Source organism: Nematostella vectensis, chromosome 1 (assembly GCF_932526225.1).
Source record: "Nematostella vectensis chromosome 1, jaNemVect1.1, whole genome shotgun sequence".
Lineage (NCBI taxonomy): Eukaryota > Metazoa > Cnidaria > Anthozoa > Actiniaria > Edwardsiidae > Nematostella > Nematostella vectensis.
This window is the reverse complement of record NC_064034.1, coordinates 5,625,602-5,652,427: the sequence shown is the minus strand read 5'-3', so window position 1 is coordinate 5,652,427 and position 26,826 is coordinate 5,625,602. Positions and strand designations below refer to the sequence as shown.

The following is a 26,826-nucleotide window of genomic DNA, read 5'->3' as shown; positions in this document are numbered from 1 at the left end:
TCCTGAATAAACAAAACATAAATTAATGTTTGTATCCGCTAAAATACTTATAGTGTTAGGAGGTTAAAGAAGAAAACTGTTCCTTGTGTTAGAGATAGAAATTCAAGGTTGCAGTTGCCGTGAATGGCATTGAAACCTTGCCCACCGCTCCCCTAAAATGGAGCTCTTCGCAATTTCTAGAAGTAGCTAAAAGTGACAAAACAGTCCGAAGAGCAGTCATTGTGCCGTGAAAAGCCATTAAGTATAATGGAGTAAGTTTTTTTATGAATTTCTTTTAAAAAAGGATCGAGAAACATAATCTACCTCGACCCAGCACATCATAATCAAAAGGCCCGTGAGACCATCACTCGTCAAGTCGTGATTGGTTGTCTGAGAGCACGACCTCGATAGGAAAATCTATTGACGAGAGAATAGCAACCCTTGCTGCTGTGCTTGGAGAAACACAGAGAGAGTCGACGACACACCCAAAAACAGCCTGGAATATCTTCCGTTCGGAATCGCAAAGGACATGGCCCATGGATAAGCGAGGAAAGCGACGCGCGCGTTGTGCTGCCTCGTCCTGTTGGTGAAAGCGCGAAGGAGAGCAAGCGAGTGGCTGAGAGCTACTTATCATTGCTTCGCCCGAAGTGCTGACCTCAGCTCGTGACGTGATAAACACACCAAATAATTCAGCGCTCGCAGTCTCACGGGTCATAATCGACTCGACCATCTGGCGCGAGTTGCAGTCTCAACTCGCCCTCGATCCTGTCATAAATACGCTCTCTTTACTCATAACACACGTCTTGCGGATGTTATCTACTTCTTTTACACATGTAGTGCCGCTTTGGGAATTCTAAAGCTCGACCAACTCTGCAAATAGGCCCCGAATATGGCCACAAGGTTTTTGATTTTCTCCGCGTTGACCTTGTTTGTGGCAGAAGATGGATTGGCTTCGACAAGCGGTGAGTCTAAAACATTGTTTGCGTTTGTAGTGTGTAGTATACCCTAGGCTAACTATTAGCACCCTACAACCTCCTATCACACGATATAAATTATTCCTTCTCTTTTAGCCCCGACAAATCGTTTATAACCACAACGAATTTTTTTTGACTGTCATTGCATGTTTAGTGAGGAAAACCATTAGAATTTGTTGTGTATTAGTAGATTTTTGTTATCGCAAGAAGAACCATAAGTATTACCGATATCGCGTGAGTTCAAACTATACGGACGCCACTGATATGGGCAGGCAATCAAAGCAAATTATTAACACGTTTAAGCGGCCACTGTAGGCATTGTCTCAATTGTATAACTGGCAGAATGAGGCTTTATGTTTGTTATGCTACATGTGTGTGGCATTTTCTCGTGTTTGTGCAGCGCATTTCCATGGTTAAAATGCCGAGTTTGACATAAGGATAACAGATGCTTTGATGTGTACTTAGGAAGAAGACTAAATAAGTAGAGCAATCACTCAAATTTCATAAGCCTTCGACTTGCAGTGATGCCAACGATAGAAGTAATGCTACACCGTAAAGTTAGCAGAGGAATAGACATCCGATTGTGGTTAGAAATATTTCCTGGGCTAGAAGAGAGAAGCACGCAAAGCATTCTGTAGCCCAAAAACAAAAACAAACCTTTATTGTTGCAAACCGAAGAGCCCACATCGTTTTTGAAAAGCAATTTCTTTTGTTTCAGCATTCCGCGGTATTTGAAATTTTGCCTACAAATCAACTCTTTCTCGACATATTTTTATATAAAGGGACCACTGTCGTCGACGCTATAGTGTTCATTAATAACTGGATACCTATCGTCATTGATATACCAGTAAAATAAGACGGAAATTGAGCACTGGAATTTATCTAGTTTCTCGTCAAAAGTATGTTAAGGGAAATACTATCATCAAGAACTTTACGCTAAGTTGAGATCCGGTCTCGCGGGAACAAAGCCAACGGATCTATCTGCCAAGTTTGTGCAGATAGCGCACGGTATGCCGCATTTAGCCCCCGCATCAGGGATTTGTTCAGGATATTTTTTTTTCCATGGCGCTGGATCCTACATTCATTCTGAAGACGTATTATACAATACCTTTACTGTAATACATTTATAGGGTGTGGAAGATTTAAAGGGTTGGAATGTAAGGTCTATTTTCATCTCAAAACGTCCCCTGCATTGTACGGCGGAGATCAACTTTCCACAGAAACCACAAGCACCGCATAACCTTTATAGCACTATTTAGTACCATTCTGCTCGATTTCTTGATCTGGATTACTCAAGTTTTTTCAGTTGCGCAGTAGTTCGCTGGTGCTCACAAGCGCCCGTTAATAACCAAGAGTAGCGCTTTTTTTCTACCTCTCGGACGTATGGCATCCACAACAGCGTGACCACCAGTTAACCGAAACCACAAGAACCGCACTCTAAAGAGTAGCACTCTATAGTAATAGCTGATTCCCATACTAAAGCCCGCCACAGCTTAGATCCTTCTACAACATCCCGCAAAAGCTTCGGAATCCTACAACCAATAACATCACAGTGTTGTACGTTTAACAATACCTCAAAACAGTCTACAATCAACCCACAGCATTTTTTACTTTTCTACGCCATTAAAGCCACGCTATTTTACATACTGAAGCATTACATGGCGAAATTATGCACAGGATGCCAACCAGGGTACCCACAGCCCCTATCATATCCCAAACTGCGTACAAAGACAGCCCACAGAACAGAGACAATTTTAGCAGCGCCACCACCCCGCATCATCACCTCGCATAGCCTATAGCACCACAAAGCTCCTAACAGTCCTACCACACCCTTTTTGCAACACCTCACATCAACCCCAAATACCTGAAGAGTCTCAATAACAACCTCCAGCATCCAACGCCATAAATAAACAGCAACACAAAGCAACCTGCCACAGTCCACCCGACACCTATGAGCACATGACTTTCAACTTCTCACATCAACTAAAGACATCCCACAACCCTTTAGCGTTAGTTTAGTGCTCCGGAAAATGTTTGCTGTAAGATTATCATCATCAGCTATAGCCAATACGTTACAAATTTGTCTGAGCCCTATGTTACAATTGATTGATTAGAGAGTGTTTTGTTATCATAGTCAACATCTTCAGAGGGCTTGTTACACTTGACATGATGTGTATCACTAATAAGGCGATATACCATCAGATAATCTGATCCTTTTGCTCGGGGCATGCATCCGGCTGAGCATGTTAATATTCGCCGGCGTGCTTCGCAAAAGATAAGAAGTGATTATACGGCCACAGGGCAAGTCCCCGTCAACTCTTTTTAGCCAAGCGCCACAACACATGTCAATGTCCGAGCTCGCCTGTGTAGGGATAGGTCGTGGGAGAGGTTCAGGAGTAAAACTGTTAATGGTTAATGGAGGCCAGTGCCGTGTTACAATATATGGAGGCGTACATCTTTGTTAATTGAGCTGTAAAGTGGTTTTGTAATCCTTACCAGGTAGACGTAATCGGCGGGTTTTGTGTCAAACGCACGCCTAATAAAGAATGGTGCTCTATATTATTCTCACTTTACATTTATCAACTGTGCTTCTAAGGGAGTCACATTTTGTTTGTTCACTATACCCTTCCGTTTGCATCGTTTTGGGGGTTTTCCTCCTGCTTTTGTTTCGTTTTCTTTTTAAGCGGGTACTTAATCCATAAATGTATACCTAAATTTATAGAATTTTGTTCTTGGACGCCATCTGGAACACGCCTGTGGCTTTTTAACCCCGTATTTGACCGTTTGGGGCCGCCTGTTATGATCCCCGCTCACCGCAATGAACGTTAAGAGTTGTTACAGATTTTGGCAAAAGGCTAAACCGCGATAAGCACAACCGTAGCTATATTTATCATTTATGATAACTAAAGTTCATTACTTGAAGACCTGTGAACAATCTAGCACGTATAATCACTTGGGACTCCTCAAACTAAGATGACATGATAAAATACTCCATGACCACTATATTACATCGCATTTCGTATTTCGTGTGTCTAAAAATGAACAGTTTCATCACAACAGAATCATATAAGAAAGAAACATATACGAAACAATCGTGCCTTGTTGTTGTTGTTTTTGTATTCATCATTAGAAGGCCCCCTTTTTTGTTGTGCACCTGGATGTTTTTTTACATCTCTATAAAGCCCTGAAGAGGTAAAGCGGGGACCGGGATGATTCGCCCTTTTAAAAAGCGGGGTAATTTGGATTCCCGGAAACGGATTGAAGCTACCCGGGACAGGAAAGGGGACGGGACTTCGGGGTAGTATTTGGAGGCCATGGGATGAAAATCGGCTTACAGGACCCTACTAAAAAAGTATTACATCTTCTTTTTTCCCTTCTAAAATTAACAAATGTTGGCTCTTGCAGTGCCGCTGACTCCCCCCAAATACCTGTTCACACGAATCATCGACGCGTTCACCCTCAAGCTTGTGTGGCAAGTACAGACAGACGCGCCCGCGAGCAGCATACACTACAGAATAGGTCTGCGGCGTGGCTCGCTCGAGGCTCCCGAGACTTACACTCGAGTTCGCGGCGACCAGGGACATTTTGTCTTTGGCAATCTCAAGCCGTACACGTACTACTACTTTCGCGTCCAGAAAGGAGACAACTCGGGGAACTATGGACGATTCTCCAGATCTATATGGGAAGAGACCCCAGAAACAGGTACGTTTTCCACAACAATATTGACAATGTCGGCTTTCAATCATGGCGACAAATTATCATAAAAGAAATCTTGAAAAACTTTGGTAATCTATGAGAAATAAGATAGAGGTGTTTCGCGGGCAGGTTTTGTCGTCCGAAACGTTACCCCACAGGCATGACGTGACCAGAGTGATCACGCTTACCTTTAAAACATTAGTTCTTTGTTGGAACAAAAGCTCTATTACCATACACCCTATTTACTATACAATTTTACGCGCAAGGATTTTTTTCTATACAAACTAAATGTCAACTGTGCCTTTATAGACGTAAAATATGAAACTTTGTTTTTTTTTTTTGCTCTAGAGCCGAGTGCTCCTCCGACAAACGTAACCGCGTACAACACAAGCTCCATGGGGATCATGGTATTTTGGGATCAAGTCCCCGCCAAGCAGCGTAACGGGCACATCCTTGGATACAAGCTGTGTTACCGGAAGAGGTCAGATCCACCAATCACAGATCTGTGCCTCTCTCTCTACCCTCTCAGCATGCACCTCGGGGGACTGGAGCCCTACACAGAGTACGTGATCACTGTAAAGGCCTATACTAATATAGGTGACGGACCGCCTTGTGATCCTATATATGTCTGGACCGACGAGTTTGGTAAGACCCCTCATATGTCGTTGCATGGTTTTTTTAATCAAGTATCAAAATAATTAAAAGAAAGGATCTATAAACAGTCTAATATATAGTATAGTACTTTTATTAACGGGACTTTTTTGGGACCGAGACTGGTTGCCGCTTAATGCGGGTTGACCGCACTATTGAGGTACTCAGTTACAGCATTTAAAAGAAATCTAATATTCATGGGCTTTAATTAGAGGCTTTGAGGGTTTTGTGCAGGTTATAGGGATACTCACTTTCTCCAGTCAACCAATAAGATTTAATTCCTTTATACAAGACAACGTACTGTGCTCCAAATCGTTTGAACCGACAAATTACTCGCGCACATCCATCAAGACTTCTGCGCGAGCAGTGTGTGGCACTACTAGTTATCCTAGATTGTGCACGTCAGCTTATGGGAAAAGGATATACGACATCAATTCTAGTTTCTTGATGAATGATTCTCTTTTGGTGCGCTTTGACTTTTTAGTGCGCAATCATAAATATCATATAGAAAAAAATGGAAAGCATTTGACAATACTTCAGTTAGAAATTCCTTTTTGGGAGCCAAGTGGTACTGTCCCCCCCCCCCCCCCCCCCCCCCCTCCCTGGTACGCACCTGAATAAGAAAATATGCCTTCTTTTTCCAGTCCCATCTCGAGCTCCAGTGATAAAAAGTCTAACCTCCACCACCACCACCATCACAGTGAGCTGGTCACACATCCCGCAGCAGTTCGTACATGGAATCTTACGGGGATACTACATAGTACAGTATGAATGGCATACTGGGAAGAAAACAATCAAGCGCGTCAATGCTACCACCACTACCATCACAATTAAGGACAGAAAGATGAACGCTACATACGGGATTAAAATGGCTGGTCTAACACGTGTCAGGGGGTACATACGCAGTGGCCAGGGGGGACCCATACAGAATATTACAACCAAGCTTGGTGAGTGTTAACCGCATCCTTTGGAAACCAGGGTGTAAAGCGCGGGAACCCTGTGGACAGACTCGGTGGACCAGTGTGTAGAGTGTGGGAACCCTGTTGACAGACTCGGTGAACCAGTGTGTAGAGCGTGGGAACCCTGTGGACAGACTCGGTAAACCAGTGTGTAGAGCGGGGGGACCCTGTGGACAGACTCGGTGGACCAGTGTGTAGAGCGTGGGAACCCTGTGGACAGACTCGGTGGATCAGTGTGTAGAGCGTGGGAACCCTGTGGACGGACTCGGTAAACCAGTGTGTAGAGCGTGAGAACCCTGTTGACAGACTCGTCGAACCAGTGTGTAGAGCGTGGGAACCCTGTGGACAGACTCGGTGAACCAGGGTGTAGAGCGTGGGAATCCTGTGGACAGACTCGGTGAACCAGTGTGTAGAGCGTGAGAACCCTGTTGACAGACTCGGTGAACCAGTGTGTGGAGCGTGGGAACCCTGTGGACAGACTCGGTAAACCAGTGTGTAGAGCGTGGGAACCCTGTAGACAGACTCGGTGAACCAAGGTGTAGAGCGTGTGATCCCTGTTGATTCCCTAACGATTTGTCTATCATCCTATTTGGATATTTAAATTCGAATTTTTTATCTATTTTTTATATTCTTTGACTCGGTGAACCAGTGTGTAAAGCGTGGGAGCCCTGTGGACAGACTCGGAAAACCATAGCGTGGGAAACCTGTGTACATACTTGGTACCCAGGGCTTGAAGGGTGGGGACCCTGTGTACGTACTTGGCTATTGGCTTTGGTTAAGACTGTTATGACAGTTCAAGACTATGTGTTGCTGGTAATTGTTATTTTTGTCGTGAAGGAAGGTGATCATTGTTGGTGGTAGCTGAAGGTAGTTGGAAGTATAAAGTCCTAGTGGCTGATAACTTGAGTGACGGTTACTCGATATCGGGCTAGCGTCACAGTATACCCCTACTTTAAATGATAAAATATAAGCTGTCATGGGCATTTAATTATGCGTAACATGTACATGAATTGATCCTGGTTTCTAAAAGCCATTTGGATGCCCTAGAAGTCTGAAAATAAGAGCACACTCAATTACGACGTTTATATTCTTCTATTTGCCAATCATAAAGCACTGCTGACAACTGCACACATGAATGTGCATTCTCAACTATAGGCACCTAAAGCAATACGTTGAAGTTGAACGTGATAAGTTGAACTTTAGCCACTTCCTGCCGAAAACCAGAGATCTGTTTGCGTCTTGCAGGCTGTGGCCCACCGAAAAATGTGCGAACAAGTAGCGATTGCCCTCGATGCATGAAAGTCGAGTGGGCTGCTGCAGAATTAGGAGACCCCAGTAGAGCCATAATCGACTACATTGTTACCCTGGCGTCCGAAACTCAAGCAGCTATTACCAAACATGTTGGAGGCGGCCAGCTACGAGTGAGCATCAGCGACCTGACGCCCTATACACGGTACACGATAACGATAGCGGCGAGGACAAGTGACGGAATGGGTGCGCAGAGTCAGCCTGTGGTGCAGGAGACCGATCAGGATGGTAGGTTTGATAACTTTACAGTATTATAATAAGGAATGGATCCCGCTAGGGATCTTACTGGAAAACAAGAGCATGAGAAATGCGTTGTAATGGATCCCGCTAGGGATCTTACTGGAAAACAAGAGCATGAGAAATGCGTTGTAGTTGCGCTTTGCGTTTGTGCTTGCGCTTTCGCTTTTGAGAACCAACCTTAAAGGCCGTCTGTGTACTCACAAGGCACAATAATATTAGCGATAATAGCCATGGCTATTATAATCATTTTTTACTATCTTTGCGTAGCTTTAAGTTGTCAAATGAATCAAGTCGATTGTTTCATCTTCATTTGCATGCTTTTGCATTAAATACTGCTCATGGATAATACGACGTTTAAACTTACCCTTAGAGTTAATATATTTCTGGCTAGGGGGGCTAAGCACCAGACCACATAGAAAGGTGGGAAACCGCAAGCATTTTACCAAGCAAATCTGGCGATAATATTTGTGTTTTTTTGGTATTCAGTGCGCATGAACCAGTGTACTACTCACTTTGCATGACGATTGCATCATTACTATTTGTAGAAAAATGACGATTGCATCACTACAATTTGTAGAAAAATGACGATTGCATTACTACCATTTGTAGAAAAATGACGATTGCATCACTACAATTTGTAGAAAAATGACGATTGCATCACTACAATTTGTAGAAAAATGACGGTTGCATTACTACAATTTGTAGAAAAATGACGATTGCATTACTACCATTTGTAGAAAAATGACGATTGAATCGCTATCATTTGTAAAAAAATGACGATTTCAAAAGACCTCGATAATTTTCACCTTTCCTAGCAGAGGGCTGTGCGTGGCCTAACCGACTAAGACTTAGCTGACATACGGTGATTCAGCGCACGTCTGGATGTATGGTCTACTTTCGTTTTTCATCTTAGAGCCGAGTTCCATCCCCGGCAGATTGCCTTGATCCTTTTCTTTTTTCGTGGATTTCCTATTAAAGTATTTCGTCGATTTTGTTAATATTTAAATTCGAATTTCTTGCCTTTTTTTATATTCTTGGGTTCGGTATAGGCCTGCCATTTCTTAATTTTACCTTCATTTTATACTCTAGTCCCAGGAATTGCTCCAGAAAAAGTCACCGTGAAGAGCACTGGACCCAACAGCCTGCTGGTAAAGTGGAGCCCAGTCCCCGCGGATGAGGTCAACGGCGAGCTAAAGGGATACCACGTGTACTACAGCAGCGTGAAGAGTCGCGTGAGACGTAACAGCCGTCACGGTTTAACCCAGCGCAACAAACACCTGATCAAGCGTTCCATTGATAGCCACAAACGCTCTAGACATCGCGCAAGCTTCCGCAACATAAGAAAGCGTTCGATCAGTCACGCTGGCGTGATGCACGCTCTTGCGGTAAACGCGTCCTCTCGGGGTGTCGAGATCAGTGGACTGGAACCGAACTCGGCCTACAGCGTGGAGGTAGCGGCCTTCACCATCAAGGGGAGTGGGCCGAAGAGTGCGCCGGTCACGGTCCGGACTGAGGAGGACGGTATGTCACGCAATCAAAGCAGCTGACCTTATTAAGGGAGTGGAGAGGGTGGTGGTGGTGTTGGTATTGATATGGTGGTGGGGGGTTGCAAAGGTGGAATTCAAAAGCATTTGGGGTCATAGCTGTTGGCGTATCAAGGGAAAGGGAGGACAGTTTTCAAAGGCGGTATGTAATGAGTACTGGCCTGTCCTGGGACAGAAAAAGAGATGTTCAGATACAGTGCATATGTAGTTAACCGGCCTGGCAAACAGGCGAGCAGAAAAGGGGGTTGCGCTGAATGTCCCAATAGACGATGGACATGAACAGCAGCCTACGTGCTCTGAATTGTCGAACTAATAAATCCTTGCATACTTGTTGGGCGAGTAGACGACCCACTTAGGCTAGAAATAAGAAAATTACCGTTGAGGTGGCCTGCGAACAGGGGGCAGGTAGTGATGCCAAAACGTTACCTACGCGTCGAGTAGGTGTATTGCAACGTACTATGCACATTGTATCAAGGTGTGCACATTGTATCAAGATGTGTTTTCTTGCACTGAACGCTTTGTTTGTGCAGGGATGTGATCACGTGATAGGGTGGTTAAACATCCGAGAGCGCCTATTGTTTAGAGACGGACCATTAAAGAAAGTAAAGGGAGGGGGGGGGAGGGGGGGGTTGGAGTGGTTTCAGTTGTGCATGATGTTTTTTTCTTGTTGTCTCCAAGACTTGCATGAATTGTTTTGCTTGTATGCTTTTTTTCTGTCTGCTTTGGGCTGAATGCATTTTTTCTAGGCAATTTTTGTAACTTGCCCAGCCCCACCCCCCTTCACTTTTCTGATTGTCCGCCCCTTATGCCCTTGAAGTTTCCTAGCAAGTTTCTATAAACCTTATTATTCTTTATCTCCTTTTAGTTCCGCGTAAAGCTCCAACTGCTTTGCGAGTGGAGTCCGTCACAGCTACCACCATCACAGTCACGTGGCAGCCCCTCTCACCTCTATTCACCAATGGCAAGCTGCAGGGATATCACGTGATCTACAAAAAGAAGACCGCTGATCAGGCCGTCATCGAGAATATGGTGTCAGTAAATGCGACAATACTGCGCATGACATTACACGGACTGGAACCGCTGACTACATACAAGATATGGGTCGCAGGCTTCACTAGTAAAGGCAAGGGTCCGGGAAGCAAGCACACTGAGGCGACAACTCTGAAAATAGGTAAATGCGCAATTCGTGCATCAAAAAGAGCCTGCACCATCCTTGGGAACCCAGGGCGTCGAGTTCAGAGGTGTGAGAACGAGGCGGAACAAGGCCGTCCCTCCTCCCCTCTCCTCCCCCCTCCCCCCTCTACCGCCTTGTAACGCTAACCTCGACGCCCTGGGTTCCCGAAGATGGGGTCCTCACAGAAAACCTCAAAAAAGCTTGGCGAATACACAAAAACTTAACTTTGCGTTATTTTGAAATTCCCTATGGAGTCGGATTCTTATTACCCTGAGCACCAGAGCCTCCAGACTTCTCTTGTCCAGTGACGCTCTGCCAAAATTCCGTAACAAGCGAAGCAAGGGGCTCAGGGTGGACGAATAGCTTTTTTCAGTTCCAGAAATACAGATTTTTATTGTATTTTTATTTTGTCTGGAGGCTCTGGTACCCAGGGTAGATTCTTATCGGCTTGTCTTTGGTTCTGTCTCTCTTCAGTACCCGGAAAGCCAATGCAAGTATATGTTGATGTCACAAGCCCCACTTCCGTGCAGGTCACATGGAAGAACCCGGCCTGGGGCCTGGGGATAGTGAAGAGTTACATGGTGCGCTGGGTCTTACGTGGTCAGCGGTCAAGCAGCCCCGAGGGCGAGTCGCAGAAGATTGTCAAGGTATGAAGTTTAGCCAATGAGAGTTCAATATTTCGGGCGCGTGTTTCGTTGTAGGACCAATGAGGGCAGTTTGTAACCATTAAAGTGCAGTTACATGCATAAGACCATAGTCTTACTCTTATGTACACCTAAAACAATGACTTACTCATCGTACGTCTGTAGTATGGCTTGGGTGACATGACGGAAAAACCGGGAAAATTCGCATTTAGATAGAGAAAGAAGACACAATTTCTTACAATGGCCATCGGTTCCTTGTATTCAGGACTGATTTTTGAAACACAAATAACGTGAGGCCGAAATAAACATACCCAGATTTTTGCTTTTTAAGATATTTTTTCCTTGATCATCCTTGCGCTATGTATGAGCTTAGGGACGAAAAGCTCAAATATCAATGACACTTTACAAAAAGTCGCATCAATTTTTAAAAAGTCGCATTTGATATTTTGTTTGCTATTACCCACTAAGTACTTAGAGAAATTTTTCGCCTTATTAGATCTGAAATGAGCTTATTTGAAGCGTTAAGTCATGTTTTTCCGTCATGTCGGCTTGGGTGCAGTCAAAGCAATCTTATCGCTGATAAAGGCCCTTCAATCTCCTAGGTGACCGATTCATACCACAGGGAGACCATCATTGGTGGGCTACAGCCCTACAGCATGTACACCTTCACGGTCCGCGAAGAATCGACGGAATCTGGATGGGGACCGTTCTCGGACGCTGTGGATCAGATGATGCCCGAGGATGGTATGCGTGTCTAGCATTCTGAATACGTATAAATAAAAGAATAATCACGCCGCCATTTTACGCTCCCGCACAATACCAAGTCACACAGAGTATCCATTCCTAATGGATAGTTCAAGTAATCAAATAATTTACTGGAAAAAAAAAAGCTCAATCAAACATTTTGTTTATAAACTTTTGGATGAAGACCGCAATGTAGACCGCTACATTTTCAAATTGAAAAAAAAGTGACTGATCGACATTCTTTAATACGATTATTAGATTTCAAGACCTTGGCCATAGATTGTAATAATTCGAGGGAGTGGATAGTTCAACAATAGGACTTACCAAGGGAAAATAAAAGGTTTTTTTCGCTATTGACAGCTCCGTCTGAGCCGCTTGAAGTATCTGTACTCAAGAAAGATGGCCCACGACTTGTCATACAGTGGAAGAGGCCGAAGTCGCCGAATGGAGTCATCCGCAAGTACATAGTGTACTACATCAACGACGAAGGGGACGTCCTTTGGGACAAGACGGTAAACTCGGAATTATCAGGAGACACCATTCAGCATGAGCATACGCTACCAGATAAGACGGCCGAGTACAAGATTAGGGTAAGGGGGAGTACAAGATTAGGGTAAGGGGGAGTACAAGATTAGGGTAAGGGGGAGTACAAGATTAGGGTAAGGGGGAGTACAAGATTAGGGTAAGGGGGAGTACAAGATTAGGGTAGGGGGGAGTACAAGATTAGGGTAAGGGGGAGTACAAGATGAGGGCAGGGGGAGTACAAGATTAGGGTAGGGGGGAGTACAAAACTAGGATAAGGGGGAGTACAAGATTAGGGTAAGGGGGAGTACAAGATTAGGGTAGGGGGAGTACAAGATTAGGGTAAGGGGGAGTACAAGATTAGGGTAAGGGGGAGTACAAGATAAGGGTAAGGGGGAGTACAAAATTAGGGTAAGGGGGAGTACAAGATTAGGGTAAGGGGGAGTACGAGATAAGGGTAGGGGGAGTACAAGATTAGGGTAAGGGGGAGTACAAGATTTGGGTAAGGGGGGAGTACAAGATTAGGGTAAGGGGGAGTACAAGATTAGGGTAAGAGGGAGTACAAGATTAGGGTAAGGGGGAGTACAAGATCAGGGTAAGGGGGAGTACAAGACTAAGGTAAGGGGGAGTACAAGATAAGGGTAAGGGGGAGTACAAGATGAGGGCAGGGGGAGTACAAGATTAGGGTAAGGGGGAGTACAAGATTAGGATAAGGGGGAGTACGAGATAAGGGTAAGGGGGAGTACAAGATTAGGGTAAGGGGGGAGTACGAGATAAGGGTAAGGGGGAGTACAAGATTAGGGTAGGGGGAGTACAAGATTAGGGTAAGGGGGAGTACAAGATTAGGGTAAGGGGGAGTACAAGATAAGGGTAGGGGGAGTACAAGATTAGGGTAAGGGGGAGTACAAGATGAGGGCAGGGGGAGTACAAGATTAGGGTAAGGGGGAGTACAAGTTTAGGGTAGGGGGAGTACAATATTAGGGTAAGGGGGAGTACAAGATTAGGGTAAGGGGGGTACAAGATTAGGGTAAGGGGGGTACAAGATAAGGGTAAGGGGGAGTACAAGATTAGGGTAAGGGGGAGTACAAGATAAGGGTAAGGGGGAGTACAAGATTAGGGTAAGGGGGAGTACAAGATTAGGGTAAGGGGGAGTACAAGTTTAGGGTAGGGGGAGTACAATATTAGGGTAGGGGAGTACAAGATTAGGGTAGGGGGGAGTACAAGATGAGGGCAGGGGGAGTACAAGATGAGGGTAAGGGGGGGTACAAGATGAGGGCAGGGGGAGTACAAGATTAGGGTAAGGGGGAGTACAAGATGAGGGCAGGGGGAGTACAAGATTAGGGTAAGGGGGAGTACAAGATTAGGGTAGGGGGGAGTACAAGATTAGGGTAAGAGGGAGTACAAGATTAGGGTAGGGGGAGTACAAGATGAGGGCAGGGGGAGTACAAGATAAGGGTAGGGGGAGTACAAGATGAGGGCAGGGGGAGTACAAGATTAGGGTAAGGGGGAGTACAAGATTAGGGTAGGGGGAGTACAAGATGAGGGCAGGGGGAGTACAAGATTAGGGTAGGGGGAGTACAAGATGAGGGCAGGGGGAGTACAAGATTAGGGTAAGGGGGAGTACAAGATTAGGGTAGGGGGGAGTACAAGATTAGGGTAAGAGGGAGTACAAGATTAGGGTAGGGGGAGTACAAGATGAGGGCAGGGGGAGTACAAGATTAGGGTAAGGGGGAGTACAAGATTAGGGTAAGGGGGAGTACAAGTACATTATTTCGATTAATATGCCCCTAGTAATTAGGACATAAGATGGGAGGGGGGGGGGGCATTGTACAAACGCGGGACTGATCGCCATAAGAAAACAGGAGCTAGTGCCCATCATTGGAGTGTTGCAAGAGAAGTCAGATGAATAAGAGGTTGGGGGGGGGGCTACCACACTTTCATCTCCCATTCGGTCACCACACCCTTTTGTCGTCCCTAGTAGTTATGGATAATTATGATACCTCTCTTTCTTAGGTTCAAGCGTTCAACTCTGTACCTGGTAAAATGAGTGACGATCTTACTGTACAGCACCTCTCCGATGATTCCTTGGGATACGGTCAGTACTCGTATCATGCTGCTGTTATCGTCGCGCTACTTGCATTAGCTGATTCCTTTTGGTATACTAAAAATAAATCAGTTTCATTCCAACCTTTTGTTTATTATTGCTAATTACTTACTCAAGCGATGGATAGCATATCCATATTTCCAGAATACCAGTTTATTCATGTAGCTGAGCCAATATTCGATTTAAATTATAATTATTTCTTTTATGTCCGTCGCATTTCAGCCAGAAATTCCAACAAGTATCTGGACCACCTGCCTTGGCTCCTGGTTGGTCTTGGTGCGGTAGTGGTGCTCCTTGCTGCCACCTTTGTGTTCGTCATGATCAGGTCAGAGAAAATTCTCATATCAAACCCTCTGTAACAGACCTCGTAAAACCGACCTGGTGGGGAATTGTAACAGGTTTTCCAGGTCCTCTAGTTAGTTTTGTCGGTTTCACCAGGTTAACTACAGGTAAAAAATACCCACTAGGTCGGTTTCACCAGGTTAACTACAGGCAACAAATACCCACTAGGTCGGTTTTACCAGGTTAACTACAGGCAACAAATACCCACTAGGTCGGTTTCATGAGGTTTACTACAGGTAAAAAATACCCACTAGGTCGGTTTCACCAGGTTAACTACAGGCAACAAATACCCACTAGGTCGGTTTCACCAGGTTAACTACAGGCAACAAATACCCACTAGGTCGGTTTCACCAGGTTAACTACAGGCAACAAATACCCACTAGGTCGGTTTCATGAGGTTTACTACAGGCAACAAATACCCACTAGGTCGATTTTACCAGGTTAACTACAGGCAACAAATACCCACTAGGTCGGTTTCACCAGGTTTACTACAAGCAACAAATACCCACTAGGTCGATTTTACCAGGTTAACTACAGGCAACAAATACCCACTAGGTCGGTTTCATGAGGTTTACTACTGGTTACAAATACCCACTAGGTCGGTTTCATGAGGTTTACTACAGGTAAGCAAATAGCCACTAGGTCGGTTTCACCAGGTTTACTACAGGTAAGCAAATAGCAACTAGGTCGGTTTCACCAGGTTTACTACAGGTAACAAATACCCACTAGGTCGGTTTCACCAGGTTAACTACAGGCAACAAATACCCACTAGGTCGGTTTCACCAGGTTAACTACAGGCAACAAATACCCACTAGGTCGGTTTCACCAGGTTAACTACAGGCAACAAATACTCACTAGGTCGGTTTCACCAGGTTAACTACAGGCAACAAATACCCACTAGGTCGGTTTCACCAGGTTTACTACAGGTTACAAATACCCACTAGGTCGGTTTCACCAGGTTAACTACAGTCAACAAATCCCCACTAGGTCGGTTTCACCAGGTTAGCAAATAGCCACTAGTATAGCCACTGTATACTTTACAATGCATCTATTATACTGGCGGCTGCGCTGTCCGTCCTCTTGTGGTAGCCCTGCTCCCATGCTAAGATCATATCTCATAGTCCTGCAATGAGTTAACCGGACTACTTCGGACTCATACCCTTTTCATTACGTACCCTTTGGTCTAATTATAGGAGATCAAGAAAACGAGCAGCGAAAAACAAAAGCACGCAAGAAATAAGTAAGTTCTTAGTCTTATGAACTAATATCCCTACCCATCCATCTAAGATAACGTTCCTTACTCCCTTAGCAACGGTACCTAAGACGTTCGGCGCGCACCGGCCAGTCCCGGTCCCAGACCTCAAGGCGCACTGTGTACGATTCCACGGGTACGACGACTCGTTATTCATAGAGGAATACAGGGTGAGCACAAGAGAGGAAGTAGCAGTAGTTGTAGAAGAAAAGCATGGAAATTTTCACCTCTTACTAGTGAGCTATGTAGGCGCATGATACTTAGGCGCAACTAAGCCATTTTAGCATTAATTTAGCCGCAATTTATTTTTTTAGCTGCACGATTCAGCCGAAAACTTTGCGGGTTATTTAGCTACATACAGCCGAACATTTTGTGGGAACACAGGGCGATTATTGATGTACGACTTGACCTTAATTTTCAAAAGCACTGTGTTTCATTTCAGAGTCTTAGCCACCTTGGTCCGAGAGCAACGTTTGAGGCGGCGCAGACGCCCTACAACAAAACAAAAAACAGATACCCAAACATTCTACCGTGTGAGTTGGTTATCGCTCATCAGTTTACTTGCTTTAAATGTTCGAGTTATTTTACGCGTCGATAAGATTTCGCCAGCTGTACAGGTAGATCTACTTAAATGTTCCATCAAATATCTGAATATGAAGCCACTTCATAAGCCAATTCTCGGGGGTTATAAAATCGAATTTTATGGAAATCAAACTCTCTCAGCCTAGTGTTTGGGATTTCTGTGATTAGCCGCGAGGCGCGAGAGGCTTGGAAGAGTTTAGGATACGTTACATCATCAACCACTTGAAACCCGAAACAGTCAATATTTCCAAGATTTTTACAAATGTTTATCAGGTTTATCACTTCTCGTTGCGTAACGCGATGTAACTCTTTCTCAACGTTGTTACGTTTTAGATGATCACTCTCGGGTTGTTCTTCGGGCCAGGAAAGATTCCCAAGGATCCGATTATATCAACGCCAACTTTGTAGATGTGAGTATCAGATGATAACCTTTTCATTGGCAAATTGATTATCTAGCAGGCAGCTCTCATTGTGGATCTTAAAGATATCTTTAAGGCATTAACATACACTTTTGCAGGGATATGGATGTCCGCAGAAATACATCGCCGCACAAGGTATGATAAATCGTTACTAATCAGGCGATCTGGCCTTTGGGTACGACCTTCGGAACATTAGGGCGGGTCTAGATAGTACCTAAGCTCTTCTAAGTGGCCCCGGACTAACTGTCGTGTAAGACCAGAGCCGCGCAGGGAAGTTGGCACTAGACCGATCCAGATCTAGCAAACCCAAACAACATTGTAAACAACGTTTGCAGGCCCCCTGACGGAGACGATTAAAGACTTCTGGCGCCTGATCTGGGAAAAGGGCTGTACAACGATAGTTATGCTTGGTGACACTGAACACAAAGTCAAGGTACCGTTCACTGTTTGTTACCAGATAGAGTGTATCTTACCCGTCACACAATCCTTTTCGTACAGCATCTTATGAGTTATCCTTATACACGTCCTTCATATTGCTTCGTAGCAAGTACGCTACCGTTCGGTGTTGCGTGACGCCCCTTTAATTAAGTTGCAGTTTTGTAGCAATTGCGTTACCGTTCAGTGTTGTGTAGCGTCCCTCAACTTGAGTTGCAGTTTCGTAGCAATTGCGTCACCCTTCAGTGTTGTCGCTTTGCAGCGATTGTGTTACCATTCGGTGTTACGTGACGCCCTTCTCATTGTATTGTAGCTGCGTAGCGATTGTGTTACCATTCGGTGTTGCGTGACGCCCTTCTCGTTGTATTGTAGCTGCGTGGCGATTGTGTTACCATTCGGTGTTGCGTGACGCCCTTCTCGTTGTATTGTAGCTGCGTAGCGATTGTGTTACCATTCGGTGTTGCGTGACGCCCTTTTCATTGTATTCTAGCTGCGTAGCGATTGCGAGCGTTACTGGCCCGAGGATGGCCACCAGGAGTACGGTGACGTGGCGGTGTCTGTGGTGGACGTCACGCACATGACCGACTGGACCGTGCGCACATTCCTCGTATGGGTAAGATTGCGTTATATTCTGCATGATTGCGTCATTCTCTTCAAGAAAGCGTTACTTCCGGGTGATATGTGACACTGAGGGACAGGATGAATTCTATAGGTATTGCTCTCACAAAAGCAGGTGCGGTTCCAAAGTTATTTTAATTGAGGCGACAGTGTTTAGCGCTTTTTCTTATAAACAGGTCAGAATTGTTCCTGGACCCACGCCTGTGTACAATATTACACGTTGCTTCCTTTGGCAGCCATAAGTGTCAGTTGTATAAATATTGTGGCTGTCGAGAGCTGGGTATTTCGAAAGTTTGGCAGGCATCTATAGATTTTCGCATTTAGTCCACAGACCCGGAGTGCATGGATAAGCGTGAAGTCACGCAGTTCCAGTTCACGGCTTGGCCAGATCAGGGAGTGCCGGAAAACACTGCGCCTCTCATCATCTTCCATCACAAGTACCGCTACCACTTGTCTTCAGAAGAGACGGGGCCTATTTTAGTGCACTGCGGGTATGTGTAGCCCTACAGGATCCCATTCGGTACTACATATAACAAGAACAAGGCTGTAGCTGGAAATGGCGGGTCAGGTCATGGTCATGGTCTTGGCTAGGGAATACGCTCGACGAGGAAAACCTTCGAAGGGTGGATTTCTTCGGCATAAAAAAGTCGATTAATTCTTGTCCTTGCATTTTTATTCAACTTTAACTAACTGATTATGCAAGGCCTGTATGTAATTCGAACCGACATTGTAATCCCTTTTTTATTGGCATCAAGCGCCATCGCCCACACGTTGTATTCAACCCTCTATGGATCATAAAATAAGCATTATTTCAAATCATTACACCTACGTACAGCTACACGTAGGCTATTGCGATTTTTCAAATGCTATTTCGGGTTTTTTTAAAACGGGTAGATGGTAGTATGGCACCTTAACTAATATTAACGTGTTCCCTTGCGCGTGCGTGGTGTCTAGGGCGGGCGTTGGCCGGACAGGGACGTTTATAGCTATCGACTCACTGATGGATCAGATGGTGATGGAGGGTGTCGTGGACGTGTATGGGTTCGTTGCTCAGATGCGCACGCAAAGAAACTTTATGGTGCAAACGCACGTAAGTCAGTACAAACAATGCACGAAACTGTCACCAGTTTACTTCCGATCGATTACATAACAATCTTTAAAGCACGAGCAATATGTTAAAATTGTAAAAGCAGTGTGTGTATTGGAAGTTTCTTTGAGGATGTGACTGATAATTTAGATTATTTTGTCTCTTGTCGGTTGAGGTTTCTGTCGGGCCTCCGGAAGAAAACTAGTGACGATGTCCTTTTAACCAAATATTTGCTGTTGTCGCATTTTAAACTGACGCTGGATGTTTTCCTCATTGCGTGACTGCGTGACATTTGCAGGAACAGTACGCGTTCATCTATGACGTATTGCGTGACGCGTCACTGTGTGGCATCACTGAGATTCCGTCACAAGAGATCGCGTCCAGTCTACTGGTGTTGCGTGACAATGATCCTGATATCATCCGACAGCGACAGGATGAGTTCGAAGTAAGTTTAGCCTGCGTAGCAAGCGTTTCTGTTTTTAGCAGGAATAGAGAGCGAGCGAGGAATATGGCCGCGCGCTTGAAACTCCACAGAAACGCTTGCTACGCAGGCTAAAGTAAGTTGCGCTGGGCTGACTCGCCAGGATGGGCTCACTTTTCATGTCATAGTCTGCAGTTTCTCTGGTCACGCCACAATAATTCCTATTGACATGCGCGGGAAGTTTCTTTTCGTTAACTATGTTTGATATATTTGACAGAATCTGCAAGTGTGCAAAGACGAAGAGTTTGAGCGAAGTGTCGCGTACATCAGAGAAAACATCGTGAAAAACAGATGTCCAGATGTTGTACCATGTGAGTAAGAAAAGACGGACAGACGGAAGAACATACAGGGACACAGACAGACATATAAACAGACAAAGGGGCAGGCAGACATACGGACACAGACAGACATCTATACAGACAAAGGGGCAGGCAGACATACGGACACAGACGGGCAGAGAGAAGTGACAACTTTTCTTTCGTTGCAGTTGACACAAATCGTATTCGGCTGAGCATCACTAATGACATTCCCTGCTCTGAGTACATCAACGCCAGCTACATAGATGTGAGTCACACACCTGAGTCTTCTCGTTCTTATCCTTATTATACGATCACCTATCGCTAGCCTCAATCTTAATCGATATAGCACTCTGTAACCTAAGTCAGAAAAGACAGACGTGTGAATTCTTAGTCGAATAAGAGGTATATTTGTTAAGAGAGTAATACGCGCTTATTTGGGCATGAGGCATAACCTCAATTTTTTAAAGAGGGAAATAAATAAAAATAATAATAAAATTAATAAAAAAAATAACAAATAAGGATGTCCTTTGCAGGTAGATCTGTTAATTTTTCTTACGACTTTTTATAACGGCCGAAGAGGGTAAAAAGGGGGATTTCAGGGGGAGGTTATACAAGACCCTTAGGATTGCACAAAATCGTATTATCGTATTAAGTAGCTTAGTTTGTGCGGCTGTTACGTTTTTCCAGAGCTATAATGAGGCCCATGAGTACATCGCAACACAGGCACCCATGGAAAACACGATCAACGAGTTCTGGCAGATGGTCTGGGAGCAGAAATGTACGGCAATAGTGATGTTGACGGAGCTACAGGACCGGGGACAGGTAACGCAGGACCAGGGTGAAGCAAACAATTGCGTGACTGAAAGACACAATACGTGACTGAAAAACACATTGCAGAGCTCAATATTTAAGAGGGGATGGGGGGGGGGGGGGGAATAGGAACGGAGTTGCGTTTTTACACTTGCTCGCAAAGCAAGGGTGAGCAAGCATTTTTTTTTCTTTTTTCTTCTTTTTGGTGCACCCGGGTTAAAACGATCACCCTGTGCTCGGTACTCCACTTTATTCCTTCAGAATTCTGAGGAGCAATGGGGGAGCAAGGGTGAGCAAAGAATACGGACTTGGCCGAAAAACTGACAACGTAATGTAAATAAAAGGTCTCCCCCAAATATTAGGTGTATTTAATTTCTAAAGCGCCATATTTTGCGATTCGGAAAGAAAATCAGAATTGAATTTCTGATCTGGTAACGTATTACGTGATCTTCATTGTAAACAATATTAGCAACTAAGAGTGACTAAGCTGTCTGTAAAACTATTTATTAACACTACGATGAAAATCATTGGCGGGTGATAACAAAGTACGTCAGCTTTTTTATTACAAATTGCGTCGTTACAGCGTGTGAGACTCTACACTTCAAATCACATGATTTTAATTTTTTGGATGCTATATTTAGGACTGAGACCCCACACCCGATGCCTGTGCCAAGAAAAATATGAACTCCAGAATCTGAAATGCAACTAAGAAATTCGAGGAGTAACTTACGTTGGGTTTAATCACATGTTTTCTGAAACTTATGAACGCAAAACGTCTTAGATTGCGTTCATTTCAATGTAGCTTGCTTGTTGTTCTGGGCACAAATAATGTCATATGCACGTGCGTGACTGGACAAAGAAGAACAAAGGCTAAAGGCAGCAATGTAGACCTAGGTCGTTAAAGTGTGCTGCACATGATGACGACATCACTACATTACTATAGCAACACACCCATTCCCAAGAGACACAAGCGTGAAAAAGACCCCGATATTTTTCAGTGTAGATCTCAGCGAGCAGTGCGTGGCGTAACCGACTAAGACAGGGCTGGGATCCTGGTTATTGCCTCCCCATTAATGCACGGGTACACCTCAGGTTCTTTTGTGTTGTACAGTTCGCTAGATAGCGGTGCTAGGGCCGAAATCTCCAGCTTAACCGTAAAGCTTTATGCTGCCATACGGTGTTTCTGCGCATGTCTGGAAGTATGGTCTATTTTTTTTCTCATTTTCCGGATTGAGGTTCGAGGTTCGATTATCGGCCAGTTCTCGAATTTTTTTTTCACCGTTTTAGCAGTTACAATTCCATATTCCTTACTCACCCTTGCTCCCCTACGCTCATCAGTGTTCTCCGTTTTTCGGCCAATTCCATATCCCTTGCTTACCCTCGCTCCCTCCTGCTCATTCCTTTCGGGTATTTTCATTTGTATTTATTCAATACATATATAAAGTTTACTACGACATTCAGGATTGATAATAAATTTTAATTTAAAAAATTTAAATTTAAAAAGCAACCCCTGAGAGCAATTGTAACAGGACAGGATGAGCGGTCGCGCAAGAACGAGCAGGATTCAAGGAATAAATCTCTAAATACTTTATTGATGCCAAACAAAGCCTAAAATTACAACAATTTGTCCCAAAGGCCAAACTAAACCAATACAATAAACGTAAAATAGGTGTAAAATAAACGGGAATGACTAACAGTACAAAGTCCCCTGAGTTAGAAGCTAGTCTTTTATCTTCTTAGTATAACCCAATCCAGTGCACAACCATAACCCACTGAAAAGTATCTAAACGGTGCCACTATTTATGCGCAGTAACCGCATTCCCGAAATTCTAAAACCTGTTGCTAAAAATGCGTTATTTCCGTACTTCGCAAGCGGTAAGGATAATGCACCCGTTCCGATCATTATCATGTGCTAATAGGATCCAAACCAAACAAGATAATCTTGCCGAAAAGAAACTAATTAAATTGGTAACTAACAATTTGAACTTGGCAGCTTTGTGTTACTTGCGTACTTCCGTTAAAAAGCGCAAACTGCATTCCGAAACAGTTAAAGATAAGTGCCGCCCAAGCTGCGAAATTCCTTTGCCTTCAAACCCTAAAAACAATGAATAATAAGAGTCTCTAGATTTTCCCAAAATATGTCACTAGTGACCCTGTCACACAATAAAGAATTCTAAAGGAATAAAGTGTAATACAGAGAACTGGGCTCACCGTTTAAACCAGGGTGCACAAAATAAACAAAAATGCTTGCCCACCAAGTAATAGAACAGCAATCCCGTTCCTATTCTAGGCATGGTATAAAAAAGGGCAGGCATCACGTATGATGGCTGTCATGATATTATGCAACGCTTCGCTCACACTAGTAATATAGAACTAAATCGTTAGAGATTAATCACGCAATATTATTGTAATGTGAAACTGAATTCTCTCTCTCTCGACTACATGCGCCCGCATCAACACACAATGCTACATCCTGACAATTATACTCAATAAATTGATTAAATAAAGACCGCAAAATCATTACAATGGCATCCCCATAAATAACTCTATGCTATTATAGGGGTGTAGGGGTGTGTGTGTGTATATACTGCATATCTCCATGTGTGAGTTCCGAATTCTCTTCTGTAGATCGAAAGTGAGTTGTACTGGCCGCGGGATGGCTGTGTCCGTTATGGGAAATACATCGTGACCAAAATTGACGAAGAAGAACTGGACGACCACACCCAGAGAGTTTTTAAGCTTCGCTGTCACGGGGTATGCGCACTACATCAATATACAGGGGCTTATCCAGGGGGTGGCCGAGAAGCCCCCCCCCCCCTTTCTAGCAGCCAAAAATACAGTAAATACCGTAAAAATAAGGATGAAAATGCGCTGAAAAAAAAATGCGCTGCTAAAAATCCTGTCTACGCCGCTGTTATACCCTGGTCCGCGAGCGCTTTAAGATTTTTCATTATGTATTTTAGTCCCTTATCACACAGGCGTTTTTTATTATTATTATGCCGATCAAATACACCTCGCGCTCGTTAACCCTAACCCTGCTTGCTACCAAATTATTGGCATGGAAGGGCACATGGGTAGGCTTAATATCCTTGCATGGGGAGGGGGCCATAAAACGGGATATTCATCAGGAGTGACTGTAGTGCTAATCATGCTCTTTATAACATCGATAAGTAGAATATCCCGCATAGTCTAATCTCGGAGTACTTTGGAGTACTTTTCTTTATGTTTTTACCCTAGATAACTTGAGTTGTTTTCTCTAGTTTTCACTGGTAAGTTAGGCTCGAGGTATTGGTGTTTAAGTGTATAAAGAATGTCAATCAACCAGTCTTTTTTTTACAATTGAAAATTGCTAACTACTTATTGACGGAGCGCTATTAGTAAAGAAATGAAAGTAGAATCAGTTTCCCTAGTTTCGTCGTTTTCATTTATTTAAGTAATCGCAATTATTAATATGGCACAGATCGCAAATGCTTAAGGTGGTTTTAAGAACTCTAGAAATCTACGAAAAAGTCGATTACAAGCCAAGCGAATAAATTCAAAAGTAAAATGTCGATTTCAAGCCAAGCGAATAAATTCAAAGAAAAAAGTCGCTAAAAATGGCGGGCTACCGACCATATAGTTCCAAACTTATCCATGTCGTCGCTCTCAATAATTGTCTTGCGTTTCTTGGTACTTTGGAAGGTAACAGGACCGTAAAAGGGACACATGAAACGGGGACTGACGATGTTGGCACCGGCAAAACTCGCTGTGATTTTCCAAGTTTTCTTTTCATCTTTGTTTGTAAAATTTGTTTTCGGAATGGTCGTCTACAATCATTTTTCTTTAACAGATAGTAGAGTATTAACGATAATACCTTATTAACGATGTTTTACTGAAAGCATCACAGTCACTTGTTGAATTAGCCGATGGAAATGGATTCTTTGCGTTAGTCGGTATTGCGCTGTAGAGTAAAATAATTGGCCGTAAAGTCATTGGCGTAAAGTGATTCTTAAATGGTATATTTGTATTCCCAGAGCATGGACAGCCTCCTGGTGTATCATTTCCAATACCATAACTGGTCAGCACATGGCATGCCTCCTAGAATGAACGGGCTGGTCTTCCTACACGAGCAAGTCCAGAAAATTCAATCCACAGAGGATCATGGTCCTACCGTGGTGCATTGCAGGTAGACATCCGTCCATTTGCGTCTCAATTGTTTTAGAAGGATAACGTCTCATCTGTTATGCCTAGTGCACATTAGTACTAGTGACTTAACGACATAACGACATAGGCGCGCGCAGTCTTTTAAGCCCAACATTACGACATGGACATAATGATATATAAAAAAAGTTTTTTTTTACTTATGTCGTTATGTTTATGTCCTTATGGTTGGGCTTATGTCAGAATATCGAACCATTCACACTTAAACATTATGTCGTTATGTCACTATTGTTTACCAGGCATTATAAGAATGCACGTACACAATCAACTTTTTTGACAAAAAACACAAACAAGATGCACAAAAAGAGTGTTAACCTTCTTGCAAAGTGGAGCTCCTGCGAAATCTGATGACATTAGTGGTGATAATGATGTTGATGCAGTATGAGAAGCAATTACACAGTTGATAACAACGACGACGACGACGACGATAATACTGATTATGATAACGATGATTTTCATATCGACTCGCTTGTCATTTCAGTGATGGCGCAGGTCGCACAGGTGTTTTCTTGGCTTTAGCCATCTCTATCGAGCGTCTTGAAGCGGAGGATACCGTAGACATCTTTCAGACAGTCAGGTGGTTACGATCTCAGCGTCCAGCTTTTGTCGGCTCTATTGTAAGTATCAAGGGGTCTGAATGCTTGTGGATGAATTTCGATAGGTCTAAACCTCGGTTACTCGAAACTTTCCTGTAGGCCTATCTTTAGTATCAAGGTGTCTGGATGTTTACTCCCGTTAGGTCGAGCCTTAGTAGCAGCAACTAGTAGGCGAGAGTATATGTGTATGTATGCAAATGCATTAGAAATAGTGCTTTAATGATATTTGATGATGAACCACTTTTTTGCGCTCGGGGAAGGCTTCGCGCGAACCCTGTGCACCCCTAGCCTTACAGAGGGCTGGGGAAGGACGCCCAGTTTAATTAACCAATCGATTTCTCATCTACAGGAGCAATACAGTTGCTGCTACCAAGCGGTGAAGAGCTATCTGTCATGGCGAACAAGGGCGACGAATGACTACTGTACAGCTTGAAAAGCAACTAAATGCGAGTAGTAGCGCACCACTACTACTGTGAAATATTTGATAACATCTTTAATAGATAGCGTACCTCTACTACTGTGAAATATTTGATAACATCTTAGATTAGATCGTCATCTGCGTTAAAGCACATACAATATACAAAACACAGACAAATATGGCCCGCGATAAACACACAACACGGACAAATGACACTCGATAAACACGACACACAACACGGACAGATGGCACGCGATAAACACACAACACGGATAAATGACACGCGATAAACACAACACACAATAACACGGACAAATGGCCCCCGATAATTACCCAACACGGACAAATGACACGCGATAAACACAACACACAACACGGACAAATGGCACTCGATAAACACACAGCACGGATAAATGACACGTGATAAACACACAACACGGATAAACGACACGTGATAAAGAGAAAACACGGACAAATATGACACGCGATAAACACAACACGGACAAAGAAAAAACACATTTTATCGACGTTAATGATACTGTATATAGAACTACTCGACAAGCATTAGAAAACTTAGAAGAAAATTTTGTAGAAAAATAGTCGAGGGCATAGCGTACAGTGGGAACTCGATCCATAACGATATGAAAACAGACAAATCGTTCTATGGAGAATCGAGACAATTTCCCATTTCACGGATTTGTATAGAAGTTTTCGAGTTACTGTTCAGAGTAAATTGTGAATTATTAAA

At 43.8% G+C, this 26,826-nt stretch overlaps 1 protein-coding gene across 2 annotated transcripts; it reads left to right on the top strand.

The window, feature by feature from the left end:
- Window positions 1-401: 401 nt before the first annotated feature.
- Window positions 402-26,826, top strand: LOC5506457 (receptor-type tyrosine-protein phosphatase F). Of its 2 annotated transcripts, XR_007307603.1 has the most exons (30): window positions 402-941; window positions 4,359-4,655; window positions 4,998-5,294; window positions 5,945-6,247; window positions 7,505-7,795; window positions 8,897-9,328; window positions 10,217-10,522; window positions 11,000-11,172; window positions 11,772-11,913; window positions 12,274-12,503; window positions 14,449-14,530; window positions 14,762-14,864; window positions 16,075-16,121; window positions 16,191-16,303; window positions 16,576-16,666; window positions 17,049-17,125; window positions 17,233-17,269; window positions 17,470-17,567; window positions 18,060-18,182; window positions 18,512-18,678; window positions 19,142-19,277; window positions 19,573-19,719; window positions 19,973-20,066; window positions 20,243-20,319; window positions 20,742-20,876; window positions 23,493-23,618; window positions 24,878-25,029; window positions 25,546-25,681; window positions 26,010-26,149; window positions 26,197-26,826. XR_007307603.1 is itself a non-coding variant. In XM_032374848.2 (29 exons), the coding sequence occupies exons 1-29, from the start codon at window positions 869-871 to the stop codon at window positions 26,091-26,093; spliced, it is 4,569 nt and encodes a 1,522-aa protein (XP_032230739.2). In that variant the 5' UTR covers window positions 402-868; the 3' UTR covers window positions 26,094-26,826. The 2 variants fall into 2 exon arrangements, 1 of the variants encoding a protein (XP_032230739.2); XM_032374848.2 differs by having other exon boundaries at window positions 26,010-26,826.